The sequence below is a fragment of the Leucoraja erinacea genome, chromosome 3 (assembly GCF_028641065.1).
Source record: "Leucoraja erinacea ecotype New England chromosome 3, Leri_hhj_1, whole genome shotgun sequence".
Lineage (NCBI taxonomy): Eukaryota > Metazoa > Chordata > Chondrichthyes > Rajiformes > Rajidae > Leucoraja > Leucoraja erinaceus.
This window is the reverse complement of record NC_073379.1, coordinates 57,707,806-57,722,751: the sequence shown is the minus strand read 5'-3', so window position 1 is coordinate 57,722,751 and position 14,946 is coordinate 57,707,806. Positions and strand designations below refer to the sequence as shown.

Genomic DNA, 14,946 nt, shown 5'->3' with positions numbered 1-14,946 from the left:
CTTTTCACCTCTCTCTCCTTTCTTCATCTCCCTGTCTCCATCACAGAACGATATTGACTGACGTCAACTACAAACCTACCAACTCCCACAGCCTACTGGACTACAACTCTTCCCACCCTGCTGCTTGCAAAGATGTTATCCACTACTCTTAATTCCTCCATCCCTGCTGCATCTGCTTCTAAGATGAGATTTCACAATGATTCTGCCTGTACTGACCCAGGCCAGACTCCCCACACACTGTGAAAGGAACACTGTTCCACTTTACAGCCTTCCCATCAGCTGCCAGCAATGAGGGATAGCCTTGGCTGTCCCTCAGTACTGTAAACTTGTTCTTGATGGTGCTGTACTGAGGGATAGCCAAGTCTACCTTTCTTGGCTAACAACCTAACCTTAGGCCTCCAAGACGCAGGTAAATTTTTGTGTCTTATTTTTCGGGTAAAAAATAGCGTCTTCATTGCCGGGAATTACGGTATTTAAAAACATATTGCTCAAAGAAATTTACTTACCACATTATTTGTACACAAACTTCATTCTTCTCTCTTTGTTTCTTAAGATACTCTTAAGATAATGACAATCCATGTTTGAAAAATCCGCCAAGAAACTTGCACTGCGCAGCACATGCACACAGTCCACAGTGCAAAGGCAGAATTTCTGCTACCTTTATAGACCGTTGTCATTGAAGGCTTGAAGCAGCGTCGATGGCACGTGAGTTGCACATATTTTTGCGTGTACTGGAAAGGTACCGTGAAAGGAAGGGAGAATTATGCCTACCTAACAGATCGATCTCTTAGGTAGGCATAATTCGCCCGTGCCATTACTATTTATATTTAATAATTACCATTTTATAATTTTAGTCAGGTTAGACACTGCCTACCTTGCCTACCCTGATGGCACATGCCTGCCCTCTTGGGATTACACCATCTGTAGCCAACTGGCAGCCTATCAGGGAACCACACTGCCCAAGGTTAGTCCTGTCTTTTATTAATTCAAGTTCCACCCCTCTCCCTGCGCATACAATCAATCTGAAGAAGGGTCCCAATCCGAAACGTCACCTATTCCACTTTCTCCAGAGATGCTTTCTGACCTGCTGAGTTACTCCAGCATTGTGAGTTTATCTTTGGTATAACCAGCATCTGCACTTCATTTTTATTTAATTTCCTTATAACTACCAGACATTTAAAAAAAGAACACTATCATGTAATAAAACATCTTAGCTCACAAAAAAATATATATATGCTGAGTAAAGTGGTTTTATTCAGAGAGGTGGGGAGGGCAAAAACAACACAAGAATCCAAATGAAAACATTGTGCTCAATAATGCAAGCTTTACTTACTTTGCTGCTGATTTAACTACGTCAGTTAGCATGTCCCTCGCCCTGTTGAAGAGAAGCAAAAATAAAATCTAAAATCTATAAATTATAGATGCCACAAATCTGAACCAAAATCAGAAAATGCTGCAAAACACTCAGAAGGTAAGGCCACATATCTGGATAGAGAACATGTTTGAGATCAAAGACCATTTGGCAGAACTGGGTTTAACATAGAAACATAGAAATTAGGTGCAGGAGTAGGCCATTCGGCCCTTCGAGCCTGCACCGCCATTCAGTGACCCCTTGTCCTGGACTTCCCCAACATCGGGAGCAATCTTCCTGCATCTAGCCTGTCCAACCCCTTAAGAATTTTGTACGTTTCTATAAGATCCCCTCTCAATCTCCTAAATTCTAGAGAGTATAAACCAAGTCTATCCAGTCTTTCTTCATAAGACAGTCCTGACATCCCAGGAATCAGTCTGGTGAACCTTCTCTGCACTCCCTCTATGGCAATAATGTCCTTCCTCAGATTTGGAGACCAAAACTGTACGCAATACTCCAGGTGTGGTCTCACCAAGACCCTGTACAACTGCAGTACAACCTCCCTGCTCCTATACTCAAATCATTTTGCTATGAAAGCTAACATACCATTCGCTTTCTTCACTGCATATTAACATATTAGATTAACAGTAATTTCCATCTCTTTCTGACCCTTCCACATTACTCTTAAATAAAAATTCTTTATTTATCCCAGGAGGGAAATGGGACCACCAACAGTCATAAAACATGACAATATACATGAACATGAATTTAAAGTGATGAGTGGAAAGTCCAGGATTGGGCATGTGCAAAGATTGGGGGGGGGGGGGGGGGGGGGGGGGGTAAGGGGAGTCAATCTACCCCACAACAAAAGAGGGAGGAGTTATAGTTTGATAGCCACAGGGAAAAAGGATGTCCTGTGGTGTGCTGTGCTGCATCTTGGTGGAACCAGTCTGTTGCTGAAGGTTCTTCTTGGTTTCTTGGTCCTCCAAAATATTCCAAATGGTATTTAAACTACTCCTATAGATCAGTGTGTCATGGAGGGGTGAGCTGTATTGTACAAGATGCTCCACAGTTTGAGGAGCATCCTCCCCTCCAAAATCACCTCCAGTGAATCCAACTCCACCCCCAGGATGGGGCCTGCCTTCCTGATGAGCTTGTTAATTCTGTTGGCATCTGCCACCTTCGCCCTGCTGCCCCAGCATATGGCAGCGAAGAAGATGACACTGGCCACCACCAATTGATAGAATATCTGCAGCATCATACTGCAGACATTGAAAGAGCGGAGTCTCCTCAGAAAGTACAGACAGTACATTTTATACAGGGCCTCCAGGTAAACTCTAAGGTACTAGTAGTCCTTGATAAATTGCACATCCACACCCTTGATGGAGACTGGGCACAAGGGTGTACCCCTCCTCCGAAGGTCCACCTTAGTCTTGTCGGTGTTGAGCTGCAGGTTATTCAGCCCACACCACTCAACAAAATCGTTACTGTATTCAGCTTCAATCCCCTCACTGATGCAGCCCACAATTGAGGCATCCGAAAACGTCTTCATGTGCCAGGAGTCTGAGTTATATCTGAAGTTCGAGGTGTAGATGATGAACAGGAAGGGAGAGAGGACCGTCTCCTGTGGGCCCCCTTTGTTGCTCACTACCATGTCCGAGACACAGTTCTGTAGCCTGACATACTGTGGTCGTCCAATCAGGTAGTTGTTGATCCAGGACACCAATCGAGCATCCATCTTCATCAGTTTGCTCCCTAGCAGTGCCTAGGGCAGGGTGGTGTTAAAAGAGCTGGAGAAGTAAATAAACATGACTCTCATAGTTCTTCCCGGCTTATCCAGGTGAGCATAGGAACGAAGGAGCAGGTGGGTGATAGCGTCCTCAACCCCCACCTTTGTTTGGTAATCAAAATGCTGGGGGTCCAGGTATGGTTTATCCAGGGGTCGCAGGTGAGTGAGCACCAGTCTCTCCAGGGACTTCACGATGTGTGAGGTCGGCACAACCGGTCTGTAGTCATTGGATGAGTTGGGATGCGTCCTCTTTGGTACAGGAACCAGGTAGGATGTCTTCCACATCAAAGGAACCCTCTCCAGGATCAGTTCAGATTGAAGATATGCTGGAGTACTTCGCACAACTGGCTGGCACACGCCTTGAGTACCCTAGGTCTGCCACCATCGGGGCCCGTGGCTTTGCCTGGGCAGTCTGCTCATCTCTTTCCTCACCTGTTCAGCCTTGATGGTCAGGTGTGACAGGTCAGAAAGGGCAGAGGAAGTGGACCAGGGGGATTGAGGGGGAGAGTCTGTCGAGGAGCAGGGAGGAGGGTGTGCCCCTTCTAATACTAGTATAGTAGTATACTACTACATCTTCTACATATACATTCTATCAACATTTTTTAGGAGCTTGAGACACAAGTTCCAGTTCTGCATATAATAGTCAATGAAAATGCAACATTTGCAACTCGTCTTCACAAGCTTCACATATTCAAAAACTGAGCAGCAGGGAATTAAGTGCAATAGAGAGTGTCTGTTGGATTCATTGAGTTATGACTTGCATGACATTTCTTTGTACAAAGACACATGGTAAGAGACATGCTCAAAGTGATCACTAAAGTGTCCTAAATGCTTAAAGGTCCTTAATTAGTACATATGTCATAATAAAAAATGTGGGATAAAGGAACCCGCAGGACTAATGCACTTGGTGGAGCTAGAAGGGTTACATCAAGTAATATTTTTCTATTTTAAAGTCCAATGAAAAAAATGGGAAGAATTAGCAGGAATCAGCTGTAACATTAATATTTCTGGAAATTCCAACTGCAACAAATTATACTACATTTATAAAGTGACATGCAAATACTGCTGCTCAAGGTATAAAGTAAATAGCTAGATAAATAATTTCACCATTAAACAGTTCCTACCAGAGCCAGGATATGAACTGCTTGTACTGGAGCTCCTCGGGATCGTCTTTCCCATGCTTCTGCTGCATCTCCAACTCAGCCTGTCTCCCCTATAGACAAAGTCATCAATCAACAGCCTCATCCCACAATGAAACTATTAGCAATCAGTGAGCACAGGCAAGAGGAAGTTGTATATCAGTTCACACTGAGAAAGGGATTGTGCTTGTAGTAAATTTAAAGTAAGACACCTATTTATAAAGTGAACCAGTGTGTAGCAATTTCCTAAAACCCTCCATTCTTAAGCAAATGCCAACTCTCCAGGTGAAAATGTAGGGGCACCACTTAATCAGATAAGATGCACCAACACCATTCCGCGATTAGCAGTGCAGAGGTGCACAGCATGCTCTTGATCTTGCTTTAATGTATCCGACTCCATCGAACGGCTTCAGCTCAGCTTGAACGCTTGGCCCAATGTCAGTCAAAGACCAGGGATGAGCTTTTCTTGAACTCAGGGCAGATTGTAGACATCCCAAAACACACTGAATAAGGAGTGGGAATGAAAAGAAATGGGAAAATCTCCATTTCAAGGTCCTACTATTATGTCCTTGTTCTTATGCTCTTCTCGTGAGGAAATACTTGGATTCCATCATGTCTGCAGATTATGTCTGTTCATATGATTTATTGCTTTAATGATAATAGTGAGTAATGTTTGAAAACTTGGCATCCCATTTGGCCCCGAGCAAAATTCACCTTCCCTTGATGGAGAATACCTACTTTTAGCCCCATCATCTTCTACATCCGAAAACTTTACATTTCTCTTCCCACCTTTAGGACACTTAAATACAATTGGCGTCAACTTCTGCAGTTATGAAACATGCTTTAAGATGCACATAGATGCTAAATAAATGCAACTTATTGTTGTTTTAAATTTAGCGTCATTTCAATTGTTATCCGCTGGAATAAGGAACTACCACAACAGTTAGTTTTAGTCTGAAGAAGGGTCGCACCCCGAAAGGTCTCTTATCCACGTTCTCCAGAGATGTTGCCTGATCTGCTGAATTACTTGTGCTTTGTGTTAAGTTAGTTTTTAGAAAGCAGATACTTCCAAGAAAGTAATTAATGTGAAAGTGTCAAATCAAATTCAAGTACAAGCTATTGATGTAAAAAACAGAAAATAGGTGGGAAGACTACATGGAACTGTACAGCACCAGGAAAAGCTCATTCAGCCCATGATGTCTGTGCTGAACATGATGCCAAGTTAAACTAATCACTTCCGCTTGCAAATGTTCAAAAATACTCCGGACTACCTCAAAAATAATTGTTAGGTCTTCACTGAAAAACTACAGGAAAAGTAGAGCTATGGACTCCAGGAAACTGCAACCCTGGATAAACCAAAACAAAGCTCAAAGTCGATACATCAAATGTAATGAATTAGCTGGCTTTGGCTGCAATTGCTCTCAGTGATCACCAGGCAAAGGAGGGAATATACAGATGGTTCTTCAATACTACCGAGCAACCTCAGCAGATACTGCACCTGGCCTTTAGATCAGGTTTCAACAGTTACTGAGGATATTGACCTTTGCCAATCAAGTTCAATCACATGGGTGGGACAAATGCGGGAGGGTGTCAAATGTTGCTCAATAGCCTTAGATAAGCGATGTCAAGTGTGCTTTAAAGAGCAGAACTGGAGAGACTCGCCACTGTTTTTGGGAGTTCTTCGGACCTGTTTTATGGAGAACTTGCTTATTTGGACTTTCTTGTAATATTTTTCCTCAACATTCAGTAAAAGGGCTGCAGAGTCAATACTGTTAATAATCTGCTCAAATCAATGAACTACTCTCTCATTCCGCTGGATATTTAAAATTATAAAGGAAAAGAGCAGTCGGCACTTTGTCAGGAATGTGGTGGTTGCACTCATTGATGGCGAGTGGCTCGTTTTGGCCAACTTTGAATAATAGTGCTACTGCTTTTCCGATGAGACCTGGGAAAAACTCCCTTCAACTCAAAACCCAGAAAGGAATAAGCTTCATATTAAGGGGATGAGCAGGGAAGTAAGTATGTGAAAAGAAAATGAAGAAAAACATGCTTGACTAATCTTCTGGAATTTTTTGAGGATGTGACAAGTAAAATGGATGAAGGGGTGCCAGTGGATGTAGTGTATCTAGACTTTCAGAAAGCCTTTGATAAGGTCCCACACGGAGACTGGTGACTAAAATTAGAGCACATGGTATTGGGGGTAGGGTGTTGACATGGATAGAAAATTGGTTGGCAGATCGGAATCAAAGAGTAGGAGTGAACGGGTCCTTTTCAGAATGTCAGGCAGTGGCGTGTGGAGTGCCGCAAAGCTCGGAGTTGGGGCCGCAACTGTTTACCAGATATATTAATGATTTGGAAGAGGGAATTAGGAGCAACACTAGCAAGTTTGCGAATGACACAAAGCTGGGTGGCAGTGTGAACTGTGAAGTGGATGTTAGGAGGTTGCAGGGTGACCTGGACAGGTTGAGTGAGTGGGCAGATGCATGGCAGATGCAGTATAATATAGATAAATGGGAGGTTATCCACTTTGGCGGCAAAAACAAGGGGGCAGATTATTCTCTCAATGGGGTTAGGTTAGGTAAGGGGGAGGTACAGCGAGACCTGGGCATCCTTGTACACCGGTCACTGACAGTTGGCTTACAGGTACAGCAGGTAGTGAGGAAAACTAATGGAATGTTGGCCTTCATAACAAGATGATTTCAGTATAGGAGTAAAGAGGTTCTTCTGCAATTGTATCGGGCTCTGGTGAGACCACATCTGGAGTATTGTGTACAGTTTTGGTCTCCTAATTTGAGGAAGGACATCCTTGTGATTGAGGCAGTGCAGCATAGGTTCACGAGATTGATCCTTGGGATGGCGGGACTGTCATATGAGGAAAGATTGAAATGACTAGGCTTGTATTCACTGGAGTTTAGAAGGATGAGGGGTTATCTTATAGAAACATATAAAATTATAAAAGGACTGGACAAGCTAGATGCAGGAGAAATGTTCCCAATGTTGGGCGAGTCCAGAACCAAGGGTCACAGTCATAGAATAAAGGGGAGGTCATTTAAGACTGAGGTGAGAAAAAACTTTTTCAACCAGAGAATTGTGAATTTATGGAATTCCTTGCCACAGAAGGCAGTGGAGGTCAAATCACTGGATGGATTTAAGAGAGAGTTAGATAGAGCTCTAGGGGCTAGTGGAGTCAAGGGATATGGGGAGAAGGCAGGCACGGGTTATTGATAGGGGACGATCAGCCATGATCACAATGAATGGCGATGCTGGCTCGAAGGGCCGAATGGCCTCCTCCTGCAATTATTTTCTATGTTTCTATGAATTATTCATTAAAGCCAGAAAAAATACTCAAAATTTAACACACCTGTCAATTAAAGTACACAAAATTTTGTGCAAATATATATTTTGTGAGTGGAAATTAATCAAGCCTCTTATAAGTGTCACAATGAATTTGAAAGGTTGAGATATACATGGAGATACATAAACAATAGGCTCCAACCAAGCCATATGAAATCAAACCAATAAAATAAACAAACCGAGGGCAAATAAAGTAACCACAGAACATTCAGTACAATTAATGGTTATTTAATTATGTAATTACTACAGCCTGCAGACAAATCTGACAATGTGTTTGCCTGGTACTACAGGATTGCTGTGGGCAGCACCATGATATGATTTTAGACTCTTCCTGTCACTTTCCCCAAGGGTCTAATCTCAGTAAATAGGAGAGAAAATACTAATTGAACTACAAAGACAATCGTCCATTCAGAAAAACACATAAATATGCTTGGACACTTCAAAATGTTGGAAGTTCAATGCAGCTTCTCAAAAATCCACATCCAAAAGTTGCCAAAATGGCTCATAAATCATCATGCAAGATTATAGTGATTCTGTTATAGCTGTAGCAGATAATTAACACCAACTTCCTGAGAGACGTAGGGTTTTTTTGTTTGGTGATTTTGCTTCTTGTAACATTGTAACTACACTCTACATATAGGCACTGCTTTTCATTCAAATTATTCAATACACCACAATTGTCAAGTATCGTCAGCCTCAAGTTACGACTTTGTCAACAGAAAAACGAATGTGCTTAATTTTCACGACTTTACACTAAAGAGAAAACATCTGCAAAATAGGTGTCATTATGAACAGGGCAATTTCCTCAGGAAAAGGGAAAAGAAATCATGCCAGATATCCAACTAAATTCAGTTGCAACACATATTCTGTGCTTAACTGAAACAATATGTTGAAGGGACAGTTTGTCTGGAGTCACACTGATGCATTGTGCAAAAACTGTTACCGTATTTCTTACATGCACAAAATTCTAGTCAAGAGAAATAATCCAGGATTCGATAACCAAAATGTCAATATGTCAGAAAGGACCAGGTCAATGGAACAAATAAAAATGTAAGCAGAAAAAGCTGGAAACACTCATTAGGTCAGTTGACATCTGTGCAAAAGAAAAACAGTGTAAGGATTTAGGTCCAAGCCCATTCATCAGAACTGGGAAAGGAACAGCAGTTGTTGGATTACCATGGAAAGACACAAAGTGCTGGAATAATTCAGTGGGTCAGGCAGCATCCCTGGAGAATGGATAGGTGACGTTTCTGAATTAGGGTCCCAACCCGAAATGTTACCTATTCTTCAGGGATGCTGACTAATCTGCTGATTTACTCCAGCATTTTGTGCCTTCTGAAGAAAGAACACGTTAGTTTTTTCTCTCTCCTTGCATTCCCACTTCACCCGTCAAGAGTGTTTAATCGTCATATGTACTGGTAATGGAACAATGAAATCCTACTTCTTGCGTCTTAACAGACCCATAAACACAATAATACAATAATAATAAGTCTGAAGAAGGGTTTCGGCCCGAAACGTTGCCTATTTCCTTCGCTCCATAGATGCTGCTGCACCCGCTGAGTTTCTCCAGCTTTTTTGTGTAACACAATAATACAGATAGATATGTAATCATAGTACAATAAATTAATAACCATGATACTAAGTAACCATAGTATAAAACCATAGAACATAATGTAACTAAATAATAATAATAATAATAATAATAATATCTTTTATTGTCATTGCACGTCAGTGCAACGAGATTTAGTATGCAGCTCCAACCGATGAAAAAGAAAAGTAAAATAAATAAATAAGCTGTGTGTCATGACCATCCGAGGGAGACAGTCGAGGGGGGGTGGGGGGCACTCAGCAGGGCCGGTTCAGAGCCGCTATAGCTCTTGGAATAAAGCTGTTTCTGAGTCTGGAGGTACGGGCGTGGAAGGCCTTGTAATGTCTGCCGGAGGGAAGTAGTTCAAACAGTCCGTTACAAGGGTGTGAGGAGTCTTTATGGATGCTGACGGCCTTCTTGAGGCACCGTGTGTGGTAGATGCCCTCCAAGGCTGGTAGCTCTGTCCCAATGATCCTCTGCGCTCTGTGGACGACGCGCTGAAGAGCTCCCCTCTCCGCCTCCATGCAGCTGAGATACCACACAGAGATGCCATAGGTTAATATGCTCTCTGTGGTGCAGCGGTAGAACGTTGTCAGCAGCTGTTGGGGCAGACCAGTCTTTTTAATGTCCTCAGGAAGAACAGTCGTTGCTGTGCCTTCTTGACCAGCGCAGCGGTGTTGGTGGACCATGTGAGGTCCTCTGAAATGTGAGTGCCCAGAAACTTAAAGCTGGACACTCTCCACACTTTCCCCGTAAATGGAGATTGGGGCGTATTCTCCATTATGGGACCTCCTGAAGTCAATAATCAGCTCCTTGGTCTTGGAAGTGTTTAGTGACAAGTTGTTGCGTGTGCACCAGTCTGCCAGGTTCTGCACCTCCACCCTGTATTTTGTTTCATCACCGTTGGTGATCAGCCCAATCACTGTAGTTTCGTCTGCAAACTTCACGACGGTGTTGGTGTCGAATGCAGGAACACAGTCGTGAGTGAAGAGGGAGTAGAGCATGGGGCTTAGTACACAGCCCTGTGGTGTGCCGGTGCTCAGGGTGATGGTGGAGGACAGGTGTGGGCCCAGACTAACTGCCTGCGGTCGCTCGTCAGAAAGTTCAGGATCCAATCGCATAGCGGCGAGCTGAGGCCTAGCTAGCACAAAGACAGAGTCCATGGAAGATCTCAATTGCCGAGGTTAGAGTTGTGCAATAATCAAGAACTTGATGGTCTTGATGATCAGTCTGAAGAAGGCTATCGACCCGAAACGTCATCCATTCCTTCTCTCCAGAGATGCTACTGGTCCCACTGAGTTACTCCAGCATCTTGTGTCTACCTTCAATTTTCTTGGCCCCACCCTTGAACAATCTGTTATGAAGAATAGCTTCCTTCTATCTACCCTATCCAACAATCATAACCTTATGCAGCGTCTTCAGATCTGTCAACCTGCATTGCTCCAAGGGGAACAACCCTTTAGAAACAATTAAAGATGGTGTTTGAAGCTGTCAAGTCCAATGACAGATAGACACAAAATGCTGGAGTAACTCAGTGGGACAGACAGCATCTCTGGAGAGAAGGAATGGGTGACTCTTTAGAGTCTGAGGAAGGGTTTCAACCCAAAATGTCATCTATTTCTTCTTTCCAGAGATGCTGGCTGTACCGCTGAGTTACTCCAGCGTTTTGTGTCTATCTTTGGTGTAAACCAGCATCTGCAGTTCCTTCCTACACATAAGTCTTAGTTTAGTTTGGTTTAGACATACAGCAAGGAAACAAACCATTTGGCCGCCCAAGTCCACACCAACCATTGATCACCTGTTCACACTAGTTTCATGTTATCCCACTTTCGCATCCACTCCCTACACACAGGGCTACTTACAGAGGCCAATTGACCAACAAACCCACACAGGTTTGTGATGTTGGAAGAAACCAGAGCACCCAGAGGAAACCCACGTAGTCACAGAGAGAACATGCAAACTCCACAGAGACAGCTCCGTAGTACAGGATCGAACCCGGGTCTCTGTGAGATAGCAGCTCTACTCGCTGTGCTACCTTTAGGTCTTAGTCAAACATTAACAATAGATAATGAAATTAACGAGAAAATGCTGAACCCTCAGCAGGTTAGAAAAAGAAACAAAGTTTATATTTCAAGTTGAAGACCCTTTGTGTGAACTGATTTTCATTCTCATTACATTAATTGCCTTTTACTGAACAAATGAAATATTGCTATAAATAATATTTGCACCCATCAAAATATTTGTTAAGTCGATCAGTTAACTATCATGGAAGGAATCCATTGTTATCTCAAAGGTGTATTTACCTGCAGAACCGCCTGATATGTTCTGGCCATAAATCCTAGCCATGCTTGGGACATCAAAATTGATTTATGCCATTCAGAAGGTTGAATGGGCACCTGTAAATTGAATATCGATCGTCAGGTAACAAAATTATAATTGACCCCACCAAGAGCCATAGAAGATTTGAAATTATCATGCACAGATAAACATTTGTTGATCATGTGGGAACCTTATCTATCAATGGGGTTGGCTAAAAATTCAAGAGTGTTCAAGAAAGTATTTAATGTGATTTCCTCCCCAAAGATTCAAAGGGTGCAATGCTTTTTATTCTCCACAAATCTTATAAACTCTATTCTACTTAACAAAAGAATAAGCTTCTGATCTTATTTGAGACAGAGAATATCCCGCCAACAGAGGAGTGGTAGTGAAAGCCGTGCACCCCAGCATACATTTGTGGAAATGCTCCACTTTACTGGAGGTACGAGACATCACCATATTCACACCTATGTGAATCATGCAGTGCCAATGAAAGCTATTCATTTATCATTTCTGATGTGATTTAATTTGCTTCCCTAACAATTTTATTTTGAGTTATGGAATTATCTTCTAACTATATTTTTGACCACAGCATATTTACATCAGAATATTCTGCAATTCTGAAAACATTTTCAAATAAGGTTTCCTAGGATTTTTTTAAACTATTCTGGAAACATACTAATGTTATTTTATTCTAAAATACATGACTATTTCTGGCTGTTTCAAAAATCCACACCATTTTAAAAATATTATCCCCAGTAGGGGATTTACAGGGAATGTTTAAACATTGTCTTCTGGTATCAGATTTTTTTTTTGCAATATCAAAATGGAAGGAGGGAGCAGTATGGAGAGAATGAGAAAAACTAAAATAAAGAAAGTATAGAGAGTGTGATGGAGAGCAAAATCATTAAAATGGAGCAAGAAAGAGTAGTGAGGGAAGACACAGAAGGAATGCGAGTGGAAGCCAGGAATTAGGTGGGGAATGAATGAGAATAAGAGCACAAAAGCGCGAAAGAGTGAAGAAGAAAGAGCAGAGGAACAAGAGAGTGAAAGAGAAATAGCGAAAGAGAGGAGAAAGGTCGGAAAGACAGAACAATATACTCAGATGGAAAGAGACGGAGATACCAGGGATAGAAACATAGAAAACATAGAAATTAGGTGCAGGAGTAGGCCATTCGGCCCTTCGAGCCTGCACCGCCATTCAATATGATCATGGCTGATCATACAACTCAGTATCCCGTACCTGCCTTCTCTCCATACCCCCTGATCCCCTTAGCCACAAGGGCCACATCTAACTCCCTCTTAAATATAGCCAATGAACTGGCCTCAATACCCTCTGTGGCAGAGAGTTCCAGAGATTCACCACTCTCTGTGTGAAAAAAAGTTCTGATCATCTCGGTTTTAAAGGATTTCCCCTTTATCCTTAAGCTGTGAAGGAATTGTCCTGGACTTCCCTAACATCGGGAACAATCTTCCTGCATCTAGCCTGTCCAAACCCCTTAAGAATTTTGTAAGTTTCTATAAGATCCCCTCTAGCGAAAGAGAGGAAATTCTAGAGAGTATAAACCAAGTCTATCCAGTCTCCTACACGGATGTAGGAGAGAAGGTAAATGAGAAAGCAAGGTTGATAGGGAGACAAGACACAAAATGCTGGAGTAACTCAGCGGGACAAGCAGCATCTCTGGAGTGAAGGAATGGGTGACGTTTCGGGTCGAGACCCTTCTTCAGATCAGTTAGTTGGGAAATGATTGCCAAGAAAACGTACTTGCATTGTTCAATGATCAAAACACCAACCATACACGAGACATGATGGAAGGGGCTTCCAATGTGGAGAACATAGGTAAATAAGAAGCAACGATTTCAGTTATAACTAAAATTCACCAGCATACCAGTGGTGCAAAGAGGTGATTATGACGGATGAAAGGAGTCGAAGTTTCTTCACCTACATGTTTGATCTAAGTTCATCAAAATGCTTAGGTAAAGAAATAAAATCCACAAGATTTTATGGATTTTATGGGGTAGCCGTTACTTAAAGACAGTTCCTGTCGAAAGTATGCCTTGAAAATGAGATTGTATTGTTGGATGGTAAACTGTGACAGTGGTAAGAAAATATCAAAATTGGGGCTAAGAGAGGCGCTGAGAAGAGCTTTGGAGAAGACAATGTTGCAGCTGCCCGTGGAGGCAATTATACAGCTCAGACAAGTGGTTATTTTATCAGCATTCCCCTGTGTTTCATTCTTAGGAAAATAAACTGATGTATGCAACTGCAGTTCATGCAGTGAAAGTATCTCTAATGGATTCCTTTACAAGAAGCAGCATTAAAATAGATTTTTGTTGAAATATGTTATGCTTTGGGCTCTAGATTTTCCCCACCCCCAAGATGAATCCACATCTTTTTCCACAACTACTGGTTTTCAGGGCAGTTCATCAATATGTCAGAATGTTTGCATGATTTTAATCTTCAGATATATATATATATACACACCCACACATATATAAATATATACACGCACACATCTCAAAACCCACCTACCTCATGAATTAGGGCTGCAAGCATCTGCTGATAACTGCGACCTCTACTAACAAGAAAGCGATTAATAGGCTTGCCATCTTTGTCAGTTTGGATATGTAGATCATAACATAGCAATAAGCCAGCTGTAAAAACAACACAAAAGTAGGACAGGTTTAAGATGCAAGACCAATATTCTAAGGAAGACATTAAAAGTATTAGCATTTTACATTTGTACTCAGGAGCGACATCCGAGTTATAAAGATCCTCATCAGGTTGTACAAACTATAAATCTGGAGTGAATCATTGGGAATGGTGCTATTCTTCAAAATAATCATCTTTCCATTTTTCGTTCATTTTCCAGAGTGAAAGAAAACAGATCTCGAAGCCGGCTTCTTTAAGAAATTAGTGTCATGACGACTCGCGAGATCTCCCATTTCACTATTTCAGCAGGAATGTACCGTAACATTGGTTGGAACTGAGTGAAGCTTTTTGGTTGGTTCCCAAATAAACTACAGCCGAGTAACAGTTTTTAATGGCAATTACAATGCAATGATCCAGATTGTGCATTAAGTTATCAATAACACTCATTAAAGAAACCAAAAAATAATTCCAATCAATGCATGCATGCAGAAGTGCAGTTATGAAAGCTACATCTAATGCCCTGGTCTTCCACAAGATTTACTTTCCATGTAATCCCATGGAATGACTGGACCTTAAAATCCATATTTGAGTAGATTTCCTAATTTACTTATTTATTTACCAATCATATCAGCCAATCAGACCTTGTGCATCAGAAACAAAATTATTTTGTTTTAAACACTACGTTGTATCTTAATTACTAAACAATCTATGTGGTGTCACAAATTATATGTATAGAATGACATTCATATATATTTG

The 14,946-nt window shown here is 41.8% G+C and overlaps 1 protein-coding gene across 3 annotated transcripts in view; it reads right to left on the bottom strand.

The window, feature by feature from the left end:
* focad (focadhesin) overlaps positions 1-14,946 on the bottom strand; it is a 228,058-nt gene that overhangs the window by 71,535 nt on the left and 141,577 nt on the right. For all 3 annotated transcript variants that reach the window (XM_055632770.1, XM_055632768.1, XM_055632769.1), the window contains exons 21-24: positions 14,071-14,192; positions 11,525-11,617; positions 4,265-4,353; positions 1,334-1,375 (exon numbers count right to left, since the gene is read on the bottom strand). In XM_055632770.1, coding sequence (XP_055488745.1) covers positions 1,334-1,375; positions 4,265-4,353; positions 11,525-11,617; positions 14,071-14,192 — 346 coding nt within the window. The remainder of the gene's footprint in view (positions 1-1,333; positions 1,376-4,264; positions 4,354-11,524; positions 11,618-14,070; positions 14,193-14,946) is intronic.